The 16,185-nt window shown below is 45.6% G+C and overlaps 1 protein-coding gene across 3 annotated transcripts in view; it reads right to left on the reverse strand.

Annotated features, from left to right (window-relative positions):
- acadsb (acyl-CoA dehydrogenase short/branched chain) overlaps positions 1 to 16,185 on the reverse strand; it is a 91,694-nt gene that overhangs the window by 32,512 nt on the left and 42,997 nt on the right. For all 3 annotated transcript variants that reach the window (XM_072479277.1, XM_072479280.1, XM_072479278.1), the window contains exon 3: positions 976 to 1,076. In XM_072479277.1, coding sequence (XP_072335378.1) covers positions 976 to 1,076 — 101 coding nt within the window. The remainder of the gene's footprint in view (positions 1 to 975; positions 1,077 to 16,185) is intronic.

The following is a 16,185-nucleotide window of genomic DNA, read 5'->3' on the forward strand; positions in this document are numbered from 1 at the left end:
AATGCTGTGGAGGCCAAATCAGGGAGTGTCTTTAAGACAGAGATAGATAGGTTCTTGATCAATAAGGGGATCAGGGGTTATGGCAGAAGGCAGGAGAATGAGGATGAGAAACATATCAGCCACGATTGAATGGTGAAGCAGACTCAATGGGCCAAATGGCTTAATTCTGTTCTTATCTGATGGTCTTATCCTATTATTGGCTTGTGTTACTACTGCGTAGTAGCAGAGTGAATAGTTTGTTCTTCCAGGTTAATCGGAGGTACCCTGGGCACTTTTCAGGGCAAAAAATGACAGCAGTTAACTGTCAGTCACCATCGACTGGCGCATTCTCTATGGCAATGCCATACTACCAGAGTCCACTTGCCAACCAACCAAGCAACCAACCAGCACTCTCATACAGTATAAAGTTGTTGTTTCCACTGACATTGATATTCTTGTGATTGTCCTGATGAGTGCAAGGCGAAAATAGTTGATAAGTTGTATTTTTTAGCGATAACAATATAATGTATGCCATTTAATGATGGATATGAGGACTTTTTTGCTGTGCAGAGAATTCATCAATTTCCACCACTACTCTCTCCCTCTTCCCCGCCCCCCCCCCCCCCCCCCCCCCCGGAAGTTTTATTTGTGATTAAGCCCCTCTCCCAGAAAACTAAATAATTTGGGCAGTATCCTCAATAAGGAAAATAGTAAATTGTTCATATTAAGCTTTGCTTGTTCCAAGCTAAGTTCTTATCTTTCAGAGTGGATATTTGCATGTTTTCTATCTGGTCTACATTACAGTCAATATATCAGAGCTGTGACTTCAAAATTACAGCTCTGCCCAAGTCACTATTTATCAAATTATGTTAAAAACATTGACAGTAAAAACTTTCCTAAACACGATCAGTTGATGGATTAAAAGTTAATCTCCATGATTTTGTAGTTATATTACAAGCTAAAGAAACACAATTCCAATAACAAAATATTACTAACCCCTTGTTCAAACAATCCTGCAATGACAGATTCATCCATGTGCGACTCGTCATCCATTTTGCGAACCAGTGGAGCAATTCGCTCTTGAGCAAACTTGGCAACTAAAATAATCCAAAACTGTCAGTTAGAAACAAAATGATGCTTCATGATACTGAAAAAGTAAAGATTCTGAAATAAAGTATACAGTATTTGTCATAGGTTACAGTGAGGAATTCATACCATCCAATTCCTTTCGATGTGCTTATCTACTTATCAAAATGATGGATGTCACTAGTAGGAATGTACCAGTGCTGTTCTACACCCAGTATCCATATCAAGTACAATGGGGTCAATGCTGCAGATGAACTACCGAGAAAAGCTCAGGTGAGCAACCATTTCTGCAATATTGGTATATTTCTATTTCCAACCCACTATCCTTCCGGCAAACTACAACATTTTTTTTGTATTTAAAGTGCAATTTCCCAACAATTATATTCCTCATCTTGAGAACAAAAAAAATGTTGCAACAGGTAAAACCCACTACTGATGCACTCCCATATAACTCCTCCAAAATGGTGATTGTCAATCTTCATAGAATAAGTTGGGTAATACAATCTAAAGGACACCCTTCAGCATGCCTTTCCAAAGAATGAAATTTCATATTTTGTTATTCCATCGAGGCAGTTTCCAGCAAGATATGTTTGTTCCTCAAGATTCCACTTATTTTTTCACCGTAAACTGTAATGGGCATGGAAACATGTGGTTTAAATGATTGTTACGTTCTGTGACAATGATTTTAATTTAGGGTAAAATGAAACAGAAAATAGGAGCAGAAGGAGGCCATTTGGCCCTTCGAGCCTGCTCTGCCATTCATTATGATCATGGCTGATTATCCAACTCAATAGCCTAATCCCGCTTTCCCCCCCATATATCCTTTGGCCCCCTTTGTCCTAAGTGCTATATCTAACTGCTTCTTGAAAACACACCATGTTCTGTCCTCAACTACTTTCTGTGGTAACAAATTCTACAGGCTCACCACTCTCTCTGGGTGAAGCAATTTCTCCTCATCTCCGTCCTAAATGGTCTACCCGTATCCTCAGACTGTGACCCCTGGTTCTGGACACACCCGCCATCGGGAACATCCTTCCTGCATCTAGTCTGTCTAGTCCAGTTAGAATTAAGTTTCTATGAGATTCCCCCTCATTCTTCTGAACTCCAACGAATACAATCCTAACCGCGATTCAATCTCTCCTCATACGTCAGTCCCGCCATCTCAGGAATCAATCTAGTAAACCTTTGCTGCGATGAAGAGGGTAACACAACCTGTTCTGAAGTCCGCTTGACAACAAGTCTGGGTTAATGTGGCTGTTAATCATTAAAGGGAGTCTTGAGTTGTCTGGCTTGAAAAAAGGTGTTCATATTTTGAGATAAGGGCAGCAGCATTTGTGTTATCGTGTTAGACCGCAGGTCTCCAAAGTCCTCGGAAGGTGTTGAGAATGTCGGCTTGTAAATTATTATAATTTAAACTATCCATTTACTTCCACGCTAGATTAGTGTTGGGGAGGCAGTGACAGAATGGTATTGTCACTGAACTGAGAATCCAAAGTCACAGGATAATGCTCCAAGGAATCCAGGTTCGAATTTCACCTCGCAGATTCAATTAAAGGTCTGGAATTGAAAGTCTAATGATGATCATTGAAACCAAACTAGTGTCATAAAAACCCTTCTGGTTTACTAATGTCCCTTTAGGGAAAGAAATTTGCCATCCTCACCTGTTCTGGGCTACGTGTGATTTCAGATCAGCAGTAATGTGGTTGACTCTTAAATGCCCTCCAAAATGGCCAAGCAAGCCTCTCCGTATCAAACTGTTCAAAGTCAATAAAAAGGAATAAAACCGGCATACCACCCAGTACCAACCCAGGCAACAGAAGCGACAACAGCAAACCCAGCCCTGTCGATCTTGCAAAGTCTTCCTTAGGAACATCTGCAGGCTTGTGCCAAAACAAGGAGGGTTGAATCACAGACTAGTCAAGCCTGACAAAATCATACTCACGACAAGCAAACCATACAGATCACATCTCTGATGCCACCATCCCATCCCTGGGCACATCCTGTTCCTCCAGCAGGGCAAACCCAGCAGAAGTGGCATACGGTGGGAGGAAATTACCCTGAAAGTCTGCAACATCGGCTCCGGCCCCATGATGCCTCTTGACAGCGGGTCAAACATGGGCAAGGAAACCTCCTGCTGATTATTATGTACCCCCCCCCCCCTCTCCCTCAGCTGCTGAATATTTGCTCCTCCCGCAAACACCACTGAGGGTGGCAAGGGCACAGAATATACTCTGCGTGGGGGACTTCAATGGCCATCACCAAGAGCGGCTCAACAGCACCACCACAGGCCAAACTGGCAAACTCCGAAAGGGCATAGCTGCTAGACTCAGCCAGCAGGAGATGGTGAGGGAACCAACAAGATCATCCTCACCAACCTGCCTGCCGCAGATGCATCTTTCCATGACAGTATTGGTTGGAGTGACCACCTCACAGTCATTGTGGAGATGTAGTCCCGTCTTCACTTGAGGATACCCTCCAATGTGTTGTGTGGCACTACTACCGTGCTAAATAGAATAGACTTCAAACAAATTTAGCAACTCAAGACTGGGCATCCATATGGGCCATCAGCAGCAGCAGAATTGTATTTAACCACAATCTGCAATCTTATGGCCCGTCATATCCCCCACTCTTATCATTACCACCAAGCCAGGGGATCAACCCTGATTCAATGAAGAGTGAAGGAGCAACATCAGGCATATCGAAAAATGGGGTGTCGATCTGGTGAAGCTACAACACAGGACTACTTGTGTGCCAAACAGTGCAAGCAGTAAGTAATAAAGCTAAGTGATTCCACCACAAACGCATCTGATGTAACCTCTGTAGTCCTGCCACATCCAGCTGTGAATGGTGGTGGACAATTAAATAACTCACTGGAGGAGGAAGCCCCACAAATATCCCCATCCTCAATGATGGAGGAGCCCAGCACATATGTCCCAAAGACAAGGCTGAGGCATTCATAACAATCTTCAACCAGAAGTGCCGAGTGGATGATCCATCTCAATCGCTTCCGGAGGTCCCCAGCATCACGGATGTCAGTCTTCAGTCAATACGATTCACTCCATGTGATATCGTGAAACGGCTGAAGTCACTGGATACTGCAAAGGCTATGGGCCCTAACAATATCCCACCAATAGTACTTGTGCTCCAGAACTAGTTGCACCCTTAGCCAAGCTGTTCCAGTATAGCTGCAACAGTGGCATTTACCTGTCAATGTAGAAAATTGCCCAGGTGTGTCCTGTACCCAAGAAACAGGACAAATTCAACCCAGCCAATTACCGCCCTAACAGTCCTCCATCATCAGCAAAGTAATAGAAGGAGTCATCAACAGTGCTATCAAGTGGCACTTACTCAGCAATAACCTGCTCATGGACGCTCAGTTTGGGTTCCGCCAGAGTCACTCAGCTCCTGACCTCATTAGAGCTTTGGTTCAAACATGGACAAAAGAGCTGAATGCCAGATGCGAGGCAAGAGTAACTGCCCTTGACATCAAGGCAGCATTTGACTGAGTATGGCATCAAGGAGCCCTAGCTAAACTGGAGTCAATGGGAATCAGGGGGAAAATTCTCTCCGCTTGTTGGAGTCATACCTGGCACAAAGGAAGATGGTTGCGATGGAGGTAAATTATCTCAACTCCAGGACATCAGGACATTACTGCAGGAGTTCCTCAGGGTTGTGTCCTAGCCCAACCATCTTCAGCTGCTTCATCAAATGACCTGCCTTCCATCAGAAGGTTAGAAGTGGGGATGTTTGCGAATGACTGTACAATGTTCAGCACAATTTGTGACTCCTCAGACATTAAGTAGTCTACATCCAAATGCAGCAAGACCTGGACAATATCCAGGCTTGGGCTGACGTGTGGCAAGTTACATTCAAGCCACAAAAGTGCCAGACAATGACCATTTCCTGCAAGAGAGGATCTAACCACCGCCCCATGACATTCAATGGCATTAACTTTGCTGAATCCCCCACAATCAACATCCTGGGGGGTTACCAGTGTAATGGAATACTCTCCACTTGCCTGAGTGAGTACAGCTCCAACACCACTCAAGAAGCTTGACACCATCCAGGAGAAAGCAACCCTCTTGATAGCTCCCCCTTCCACAAAACATTCAAAACCTCCATCACCGACGAACAGTGGCAGCCATGTGTACCATCTACATGATGCACTGCAGTAACTCGCCAGGGTTCCTTAGACAACACCTTCCAAACCCATGACCACTACCATCTGGAAGAGCAAGAACAGCAGATACCCGAGAACCCCAACCACCTGGAGATTCCCCTCCAAGACTCACCAACCTGACTTGGAATTATATCGCTGTTTCTTCACGGTCACTGGGGCAACATCCTGAAACTCTTCTCTCTTTCCTCTTTCTCCCCCCCCCCCCCCCCCCCCCCCAAACAGCAGTGGGTGTACCTACACCTCAAGACTGCAGCGGTTCAAGAAGGCAACTCACCACCATCTTCTGAAGGGCAACTAGGGATAGGCGTTAAATGCTGGCCTAATCAGCGACGCCCACATCCCGTAAAATAATTTTAAAATAGATGGTCATTGCCTGCATTTGTGTGGTGCGAATGTAACTTCCCACTTGTCAGCCCAAGCCTAGGTATTGTCCAGGCCTGTCCAGGTCTTGCAGCATTTGGACATGGACTGCTTCATTAAGCAGCAAGGATAGGCAACAACACCTCCTCCACGATCATCCTCAACAGCGGTGCCCCACAAGGCTGTGTCCTCAGCCCCTTACTATACTCTTTATACACCTATGACTGTTGGCCAAATTCCCCTTCAACTCGATTTTCAAATTTACTGATGACGCCCCCGTAGTGGGTAGGATCTCAAACAATGACGAGATACTGCACAGGAATGAGATAGAGAATCTGGTGAACTGGTGCGACGACAATAATCTCTCCCTCAATATCAACAAAACGAAGGAGATTGTCGTCGACTTCAGGAAGCGTAGTGGAGAACATGCCCCTGTCTATATCAATGGGAACAAAGTAGAAAGGGTCGAGAGCTTCTTGTTTTTAGGTGTCCAGATCACCAACAACCTGTCTTGGTCCCCCATGCCGACACTATAGTTAAGAAAGCCCACCAATGACTCTACTGTCTCAGAAGACCAAGGAAATTTGGCATGTCAGCTATTATTCTCACCAACCTTTACAGATGTACCATAGAAAGCATTCTTTCTGGTTGTATCACAGCTTGGTATGGATCCTGCTCTGCCCAAGACTTCAGGAAACTACAAAAGGTCGTGAATGTAGCCCAATCCATCATGCAAACCAGCCTCCCATCCATTGACTCGGTCTACAATTCCCGCTGCTTCAGAAAGGCAGCCACCATAATTAAGGATCCCACGCACTCTGGACATACTCTCTTCCGTCAGGAAAAAGATACAAAAGTTTGAGGTCACGTACCAACTGACTCAAGAACAGCTTCTTCCCTGCTGCCATCAGACTTTTGAATGGACCTACCTCATATTAAATTGATCTTTTCTCTACACCCTAGCTATGACTGTAACATTACATTCTGCAGTCTCTCCTTCCTTCCCTTGTACGTAAGCGTTGTCTGTATAGCATGCAAGAAACAATACTTTTCACTGTATACTAATACGTGACAATAATAAATCTAATAATAATAATAATCACTTGTCACAAGTAGGCTTCAATGAAATTACTGTGAAAAGCCCCTATCTGAGGTTACGGGGCTGTGAAAGGAAAAGAACGGAACTAAACAATCAAGAACAAAGGGTGAATTTGGATTGATTCCGGGAGAATTGAATGTCTACCTCGGAGACAGTGAAATGCATAATTTTGAAGTGGGATTTGTGGTTGTGTAAAAAGTTAAAGAGGAATGCTTTGTTTGGTGTTTAAACACAAGCAGAATAACTAATTTTGCTTGTTATAGTAGAAGTCTCAATGTGAAATCGTGTTTCAGTCATTAACAGGAAGAAATTTATTTCAAAGGTTATTGTTCTCAACAGGAATCGTAACAACATGCATTGAATTCAATGAGATTGGTTTTCAGCTAATTTAGTGAGGCATTCACAGCCATCAGATAAAGGAATTTTATTCTTTATATCTCCCTCAAAGCAGTGTTAAAGATCAGATCAATTCTAAATTATTTAATTTTCAACCACCTTTCACAAAATGGCCAGATTATCTTAACAATAGTAAATAATTTACAACCATTGTTCAATCTAAACATCAACAGTTAATATTTGTGTTATGCAATCACCTCACTTTTACCACAATCACAGCTGTCATACTGTGTGCATCGTAATTCAGATTTTAATAACATTACTGCAAAAAACATTACAATTTCTTCCATTCATCACACCTGAACCAGCAATATGAAATATGGTTTCATTTTCTAAACCCTTTACAATTTTAAATAATACTCATTAATAAACACGATTATAAGATACATCTCTCATCATATTCATGCATGCAAATTTAAAAATCAGTATAGTTCATTTCAGTCTTTTGTTATGGGCCAGGGTTTAGAGAACCCCAAAGTGTATCATGGTGTTCACCTGACCCACAACTTTTAATAGCTTGTGGTTATGAGGAGCACAAGGGCCTACTTTACAGGTGTGATGCAACAGAGATCTAAAGTACTTTAAAAATAAAACCATGTTTATTTATGAAACCAGTTAACACTTTATAAACCCACAGTAAACACCTTAACAACCATCAACACCAATAGTCCCCACAGATACAATATTCTATAAGTATGGGCAGCACGGTAGCCTTGTGGATAGCACAAATTGCTTCACAGCTCCAGGGTACCAGGTTTGATTCCAGCTTGGGTCACTGTCTGTGCGGAGTCTGCACATCCTCCCAGTGTGTGTGGGTTTCCTCCGGGTGCTCCGGTTTCCTCCCACAGTCCAAAGCTGTGCAGGTTAGGTGGATTGGCCATGATAAATTGCCCTTAGTGTCCAAAATGGCCCTTAATGTTGGGTGGGGTTACTGGGTTATGGGGATAGGGTGGCGGTGTTGACCTTGGGTAGGGTGCTCTTTCCAAGAGCCGGTGCAGACTCGATGGGCCGAATGGCCTCCTTCTGCACTGTAATTCAATGATAATCTATGATAATCCTTCTTAACTTTCCAAACAACATCCATATATTAAACCTTTTCCAAGGAAAGACAGCAGGTTTATATTCTCCACAGAATCAGGTATTACTTTGAAATCCTCAAATGAGCTGAAGACAGTCTGTAGCTTGTAGAGAGAGATAATTATACAGCTGCTTGCTTTGCCTGCAGCTATCCAGCTCTGAAATCAAAACTAAAACACACTGTAGCTGCCTGCTCAAAAACAAAAGTGAAAGACAGCCAGCCCAGCTCCACCCACACTGACATCACTGCAGCTATTTGATAAACACCCAGTTCTTAAAGGTACTCTCACATGACATTTTCCAAACTTTAAATGTCCCATTCTTCTCACACCCCAAAGTCATGATAAAGCATCTGCCATTGTATTTTTTCTTCCTGCTACAGGTATAATTTTCAATTTAATTGGTTGTAGCAATAAACTCCATCTAAACCCAGGAATTTCAAACTGTGGGTCGCGACCTGCGCGATCGCAGAAGCGCCCAACGGCCACAACCAGCTATTAGGAATGCCAGCCGCCACTGGCTTTTCAACATGAACGATGCAATCTTTCTTCCTGCCAGAAGCGGAAGCAGAGAGCATGTCACACACCCAGCACGCATACGGATGTCATGCGCCCCATACATTTGTGCTTTTGGCATGAAATCACCGAGGGCAGATTCTTCCATTCTCTAGCGGAGGACTGTAAAGGACTGAAGATGGATTGTTTTGTTATAAGAAAGAGGGGGCCAGAGACACAAACAGGCCAGAATCTCACAACTGAATCTGCTGGAGAGAGCTGTACTGAAGAGTATACAGCAGGACAAACCAGTGCTAATGTGAGCTGTATACAGAGCTCCAGGGCCTCTGGTGAACAGCCTACTAAGAAGAAACTGAAATCGGGAACAAAGCAGTACAAGGATGAGTTCTAGAGGTGTGGCTTTGTTAATTGTGCCAATGCAAATCAGGATGCACAGTCCATGTATGTTATATGCAGGGAAGTACTTGAAAATGAGAGTTTAAGACACTCAAAATTTCAAAGGCATATAAAGACTAAGCATGGCGAGTTAGAGGACAAACCTCTTCATTTTTTTCAAAGGATGCAGCAAGAATTTAAATCGTCAGTTGAAGTCCTTAGCAGAAATAGAAGCACAATTAGCCTCTTACATGGTAGCTTACAATGTAGCTGAAGAGAAGATGTCCCACATTATAGGAGAGAGATTTATACTCCCTGTATTAGCTTGTAGGTCCTAGATGGGAGGTCAGCTGCAAAACTGAAATGCATCCCACAGTGGCTCACCAAATTTCTGATATTGCTGAGAATTTAGACGCCCAGCTTATTTCTCGTTTATAGTCAGCACAAGAGTTCTCAATACAATTGGATGAAAGTGCAGATGTTTCATATTGTGCAATCTTATTAGTTGACATTAGGTGTGATTGGTACAATTAATTTGTTGAGGATTTGTTGTGCTGCCTGACATTACCAACCAGCAATACTGGCACAAAGATTTTTGAAGCATTAAATCGTTACTTGGTTGGAAAATGCAGGCTTGAATGGGTTCATTGCAGAGGAATCACAAGCGATGGGGCAGCCAACATGACTGGGAAATACAGCGGAGTTATGATAAGGATTAAGAAGGTAGCTGGTCAGGACATAGTTTTATTCTCGGAGGCATTGGCATCGAAAGGAATTCCATCCAATGTTGACGTTGGGTTGAAAGGAATTTGAAAATTGTGAATTTCATTAAATGCAGTGCACTCAATATCAGGCTTTTTGAGGTTTTGTGTTCCAATATAGAGAGGCCAGGCACACACACTTATTGTTCCACACAAAAGTACGTTGGCTGTCAAGGTATTGGGTGCTTGTCAGAGTTTACAAACCCAAGGTATGAAATCCACACTTTCCTCCTTGAGAAATCGTCCCCTGTGGCTATTTGTTTGATGATGAAACTTGGATGATAACTATGTCTTACCTTGCACACATCTTTTCAATTCTAAATGAACTGAACCTCAAATTGCAAGGGAGGATGATGATTGCTTTTGGCACGGTGAAGAAAGAGATGCTTTCCAAAAGTAATTGAAAGTTTGGCAAGTGCGAGTACAAAGCCAAAACCAGTACATGTTCCCAACACCGATACGACACATCAAAGAAAACAGTGTAAGTAAGGAAATTGTCAATAGACTTACAAGTCTTATTCACTTGTTCTGGCTGCGCGGATCAACAGTTTATCATCACAATTTTCAGAGAAGTTTCAGATTTTGAAAGTAAAGAGATGGGTGAAAAATCATTTTGAATTTGAGGCCCCAGAGTCAATTATTAACTTACATCGGACTCCAAATGAAGAGACTGAACCTCTGATAGCACGTTAAAAACACACAAGTCGATGAAGCATTCTGGAGTAGCATCTGTGAGGAGTATTCAATGCTGAGTAAAACAAGCATTTTGTTGCTATTGCCCTTCACAATGACCACATGTGCGAGATTGGATTTTCCATCCTCACAAAGATGAACACAGCACAAAAGAACCAATTGAACTCTGCACCTGATATGCATATTGCCCTCTCCTCTTATTGGAATGAGATCATGAGGGCCAAGCAGGCTCATCTCTCACATTCAAGGTAAGTAAAAATGATGTGTTGCCAAGGTTGACCGGCGTGGGTCCTGAAGGGGTTGCCGGTTGGTAAAAGTGAGTCCCAGGAAAAAGATTTTTGCATTACAATCTTTAAACTTCTCCAGAAACTTCAATGGATTATGGTCTGTATAAACAATTGTCTCTGATGAATTATTAGCAACGTAAATGTCAAATGTTGCAATGCCAATAACAAACTCAACTTTTCTTTTTCAATGGTTGAATACTTTTTTGATGAACATTTAGTTTTCTGGAAAAATAACCAACATGTCTTTCTATTCCTTCGTCATCTTCTTGTAATAATAGTACAGCACCAACACCCACATCACTCGCATCAATGGCCAGCTTAAATTGCTTGTCATAATTTGGTCACCACAAATAGTGCTGTGATCAACACAGTTGTCAGATTATCAAATGCCTCCTGACATTCTGACGACGAATGAAATTTCCTGTTCTTCTCCAAATGTTCAGTCAGTAGTGCAATCACACTGTAGGACCCCTCATGCCCTCTTCTCATTGGCGGCATTGGAAACGCTCCAATAGCTTTTGTTTTCATTCTCCGTGGGGCGACTTATGGCCATGTCCAATAGAATGGCCTAAGAAAGTGACGTGGGCTTTCGTAAACTTATCTTTTCGTCAAGTTTACCACCAAACCAGTCTCTTGTAGTTGATTGAACAATTCCTTCAAATGTTCCAAATACTCCTTCAACATTTGACTGAACACCACCAGATCATCCATGCACACTGCACAATTCTGTAGTCCAGAAATGACCTTACTGGGTTAGTCTTTGGACTGTTGCTGGTTCATTCTTCATTCCAAATGGCATAACTTTAAACTGGTACAGACCACTTGGCGTTACAAAAGCTGAAACTTCCTTCACCCTTTCCGATATCCTTTTAATAAGTCAAGTTTGAACATGAAATTTGCTTGTCCCACCTTCTCAATACAAATAAGGAATAGAATACAAATCTGACTTTGTAACTGCACTGACTTTCCTATAGTAACACAATCGTTACGTTCCATTTGATTTTGGTACCATCATAACAGGTGAGCTCCAATCACTGCAACTCACTTCAATCATATCATTCTTAAGCTTCATTCAATGTCCTTTTGAGCACGGCGGCAGTGGTTAGCACTGTTGCTTCACAGCACCAGGGTCCCAGATTCAATTCTCAGCTTGGGCCACTGTCTGTGCGGAGTCTGCATGTTTTCCCTGTGCCTGCGTGGGTTTCCTCCCGGTGCTCCGGTTTCCACGCGCTGTTAGGTAACTTGGAAATTCTGAATTCTCCCTCAGTGTACCCGAACAGGCGCTGGAATGTGGCGACTAGGAGATATTCACAGTAACTTCATTGCAGTGTTAATGTAAGCCTACTTGTGACAATAAAGATGATTATTACCAGAATTTCCTACATCTACATCATGTATAATCACTTTTGTACTTTGTAGTTTGTTCCCACACATAGCTCTATGCGGCTGCAATTACTCTTTTTAAAAAAATTATTTTTCTGCAACTTTTTGTCAAAAAACAGAATTTTTGCATAACCGTAAGCAACAATTAACAGAACAAAGAGAAGAAAAAAAAAAGTTAACCGTATGTACAAAGAAAGGAACAATACAACGCAACGATTACACCCCCCCCCCCCCCCACCCCCCGGGAAGCTGCTGCTGCTGACCTTTACTGCTCTCCTCGAAAGTCAAGGAACGGCTGCCACCTCCGAGAGAATCCCGCCATGGACCCTCTCAAGGCAAACTTTATTTTCTCGAGACTGAGAAACCCAGCCATGTCACTAACCCAGGTCTCTACACTCGGAGACTTCGAGTCCCTCCACATTAAAAGGATGCGTCTCCAGGCTACCAGGGAGGCAAAGGCCAATACGTCAGCCTCTTTCGCTTCCTGAACTCCCGGATCGTCTGACACACCAAAGATCGCTATCTCTGGACTCGGCACCACCCACGTGCCTAAGATCTTGGATCTTGGACATTGCCATAGCAAATCTCTGCCAGAATCCCATAAGAGCGGGCATGCCCAGAACATATGGACATGATCTGTCGGGCTTCCCACACACCTCGCATATTTATCCTCAACCCCAAAGAGCTTGCTCATCCTGGTTGCCGTCATGTGTGCCCGGTGGACCACCTTAAACTGGATTAAGCTAAGCCTGGCACATGATGAGGAGGAACTGACCCTCTTTAGGGCCCGCATCCAGCTCCCCACCTAGCTCCTCCTCCCATTTGCCCTTCAGCTCCTCCACTGGGGCTTCCTCCGCCTCCTGAAGTTCCTGGAAAATGTCCGAAACCTTCCCCTCCCCTACCCAGGTGCCGGAGACCACCCTATCCTGTATCCTGCATGGGGGTAGCAGCGGGAATGATACTACCTGCTTTTTCAGAAAGGTGAGTACCTGAAAGCGTTTCCAGGGGGCAAACTGAATTTCTCCTCCAGCGTTTTCAGGCTGGGGAAGGTCCCGTCTATGAACAGGTCCCCCATCCTTTTAATGCCTGCCCTATGCTAGCTTTGAAACCTTCCGTCTATCCTGCCCGGGACAAATCTGTGATTGTTGCATATCGGGGTCGAAAGAGTTCTTTTTCTTTTCCCATGTCCACAAAGTCTACTCCCGCATAGATTTCTTTGTGATGAGCAGGACTTGACCCCCTGGGTGGAGGGGACAGAATACTCGGCCATTGCAGTCTCCAATCATGCTCCACACTGGGTGGATTTGCGTCTTGGGGGGGGGGGGCGGGAAGAGAGAGGGGGCAGCCCCCACTATGGAGGCTAGATGTGGGTCTGCTGGCAGACGAGGTTTGTGGGCGAATAAGGAGGAACATCAAGAATTACCTGGAAACTATCGATACGGGGGAGGTAGCGGCGTCCATGGTGTGGGAGGCCCTGAAGGCAGTTATCAGAGGGGAATTGATCTCTATCAGGTCTCATAGAGAGAAGAAAGAAAGAGCGGAGGGAGAAAGGCTAGTCGGGTAGATACTCAGAGTAGACAGGTGCTATGCGGAGACCCCCGAGCGGTCAGCAGGTCAAATTCTGCCTGCAGCCTCCGGCGCTCTTTCAGTAGCCCCGACTCGGTCGGGCGAATCTCCACGGGTCTACGCCCTCCCACCTGTTCCATGAATCTCCTCAGTTCTTTAGCCGCCGCTGGTCGCTTCTCCGACCTGGGGTTTGACCGGTCCAGTACAGGGTCAATGACAGTGTTGAAGTCACCCCTCATAATCAGATTGTGAGAGTCTAAGTCTGGAAATTTACCCAGCGTTCATCTCATAAATACCATGTCGTCCCAGTTCGGGGCGTAAACGTTCACTAGCACCACCCGGGTCCCCTGCAGTTTCCCGCTGGCCATTATGTATCTGCCCCCCTTGTCAGCTACAATATTCCCTGCCTCAAAAGCCGCCCGTTTGCTGACCATGATTGCTACTCCTCTGGTCTTTGAATCCAGCCCTGAATGGAACACCTGGCCCACCGACCCTTTTCTCAATCTTGTTTGGTCCGCACATTTTAGGTGCTTCTCCTGTAGCATGGCTACATCTGCCTTTAGCCCCTTTAAGTGCCTTCTTGACCAGCCCATTCAGGCCCCGCACATTCCATGTAATCAGTCTGGATGGGGGGTTAGCCCCCCCCCCCCCCCCCCCCCCCCCGATTAGCCATCTCCCTTTTTCGGCCAGCCACGAAGTCCCCCGCTTACTCGAGCCCTCCCATTGGACCCCCCCCCGACTCTCCCTCTGTTCCCCCAAGTTGGCACCTTTTCTGTCAGCCAAGCAGCATCCCACCCAGCAACCCCGTGATCCCAAACCCTCAAGTCAAGCACCCACTTGACACTGGCTCTCTCCCCCCCCCCCCACCATTACGCTTCCGTGAGTCAGCTGACCCATGCTGACCCCGGCCGCTCCCGCCTCTGTCTCCGATTACTCAGATGCCTCATTTTGCGGGCCCCTCATCAGCTTCAATGGCCCCCAAAGAACATTTTCTGCCCCCTCCTCCCAGCGAAACAAACAGCCAACCCTGGGCGCAAACCTGGCCCCATCAAAGACACTGCCCCAGCTGCCAGGAGAGCAGCCCCAAGTGTAGGGCCCCCCTCCTCCCTCTGCGGCCGAGTTCTACAAAAAACGAAAACATGGCCGAAGAAACAGGGAACAAACAAAAATAATAGGAGACAACATAATGTCGCTGCGTCTGGCTATTCAGCAATTACCATCCCCACCAGAGTGGTTGTCCTTTAGTTCGAGTCCAACTTTTCTTGCTTAATGAAATTCCACGCCTCATCCGGTGTATCAAAGTAATAGTGGCGATCTTGATACGTTACCCACAGCCTCGCCGGATGCAGCAGCCCGAACTTCACCCCTTTGCTGTGGAGAGCCACCTTAGCCCGGTTGAATCCAGCGTGCCTCTTGGCCAGTTCTGCTCCCAGGTCTTGGTAGATGCGGATTATGCGGTTCTCCCACCTGCTGTTCCGCTCCTTTTTAGCCCATTGCAGGACTCGTTCCTTATCTGAGAAGCGGTGGAACCATACTACCATGGCCCTCGGCGGTTCATTCGATTTGGGCTTCCTTGCAAGGACTCGGTGCGCCCCATCCAGTTCCAGAGGCCAAGGGAATGCTTCTTGCCCCATCAGGAACCCCAATAACGTGGTCACGAATGCGCTCGCATCTGACCCCTCCGCACCCTCAGGAAGGCCCAGAATGTGCCCGTTCTGCCTCCTGGACCTGTTTTCAAGGTCTTCCAGCCTCTCCTGCCATCTCTTGTGCAGGCCGTCGTGTCTCCACCCTGACGGCCAGGCCCAGTATCTCGTCTTCGTTATCCAAGACCTTTTTCTCAATCCCCTTGATCGCCTTCTCCTGCATTTTCTGGGTCTCAACCATTTTCTCCCTAGGGGCCTTCAATGGAGCCAGCATCTCAGTTTTCAGGTCAGCAAAGCAGCTTCTAAGAAACTCCTGCTGTACGCGCGACCACTGGGCCCACGCTGCCTGATCCAAACCGGCCGCCATTTTTTGATCCCGCGCCCGTTCCTGCCGTTTCTCGCTGGTCATTTGTTTGGCCGTCCTGCTCCTGGTCCCCTCCATAAACTGCTGTGGGGAACCTTCTAGCGCCGTTTGCCCACCGGTTTGCGTCGAAAGGGTTCATCAAAGCTCCTTGAAAGGACCCATTAGTCCGTTAGCGGCATGAGCTGCCGAAAACGTGACCTACCCACGCATGGCCGCCACCGGAAGTCTTCTTTAGTTTACTTAAATACTTTTCTACTCTTCCTCTCGGGGAGATTGGTGAACTTGGTGTTCCTGATCTGGCTGCCTGGATCTGCGCTCCGCACTGGCCCGGCTTGTGCTCCGCTTGAACTTGCCTGAGCCACACTTATTGGCACCTCTGCTCCCTCGCCACAGTGCTTGGGCCCCAAACTCCACGGCCAGT

Source organism: Scyliorhinus torazame, chromosome 16 (assembly GCF_047496885.1).
Source record: "Scyliorhinus torazame isolate Kashiwa2021f chromosome 16, sScyTor2.1, whole genome shotgun sequence".
Taxonomy (NCBI): Eukaryota; Metazoa; Chordata; class Chondrichthyes; order Carcharhiniformes; family Scyliorhinidae; genus Scyliorhinus; species Scyliorhinus torazame.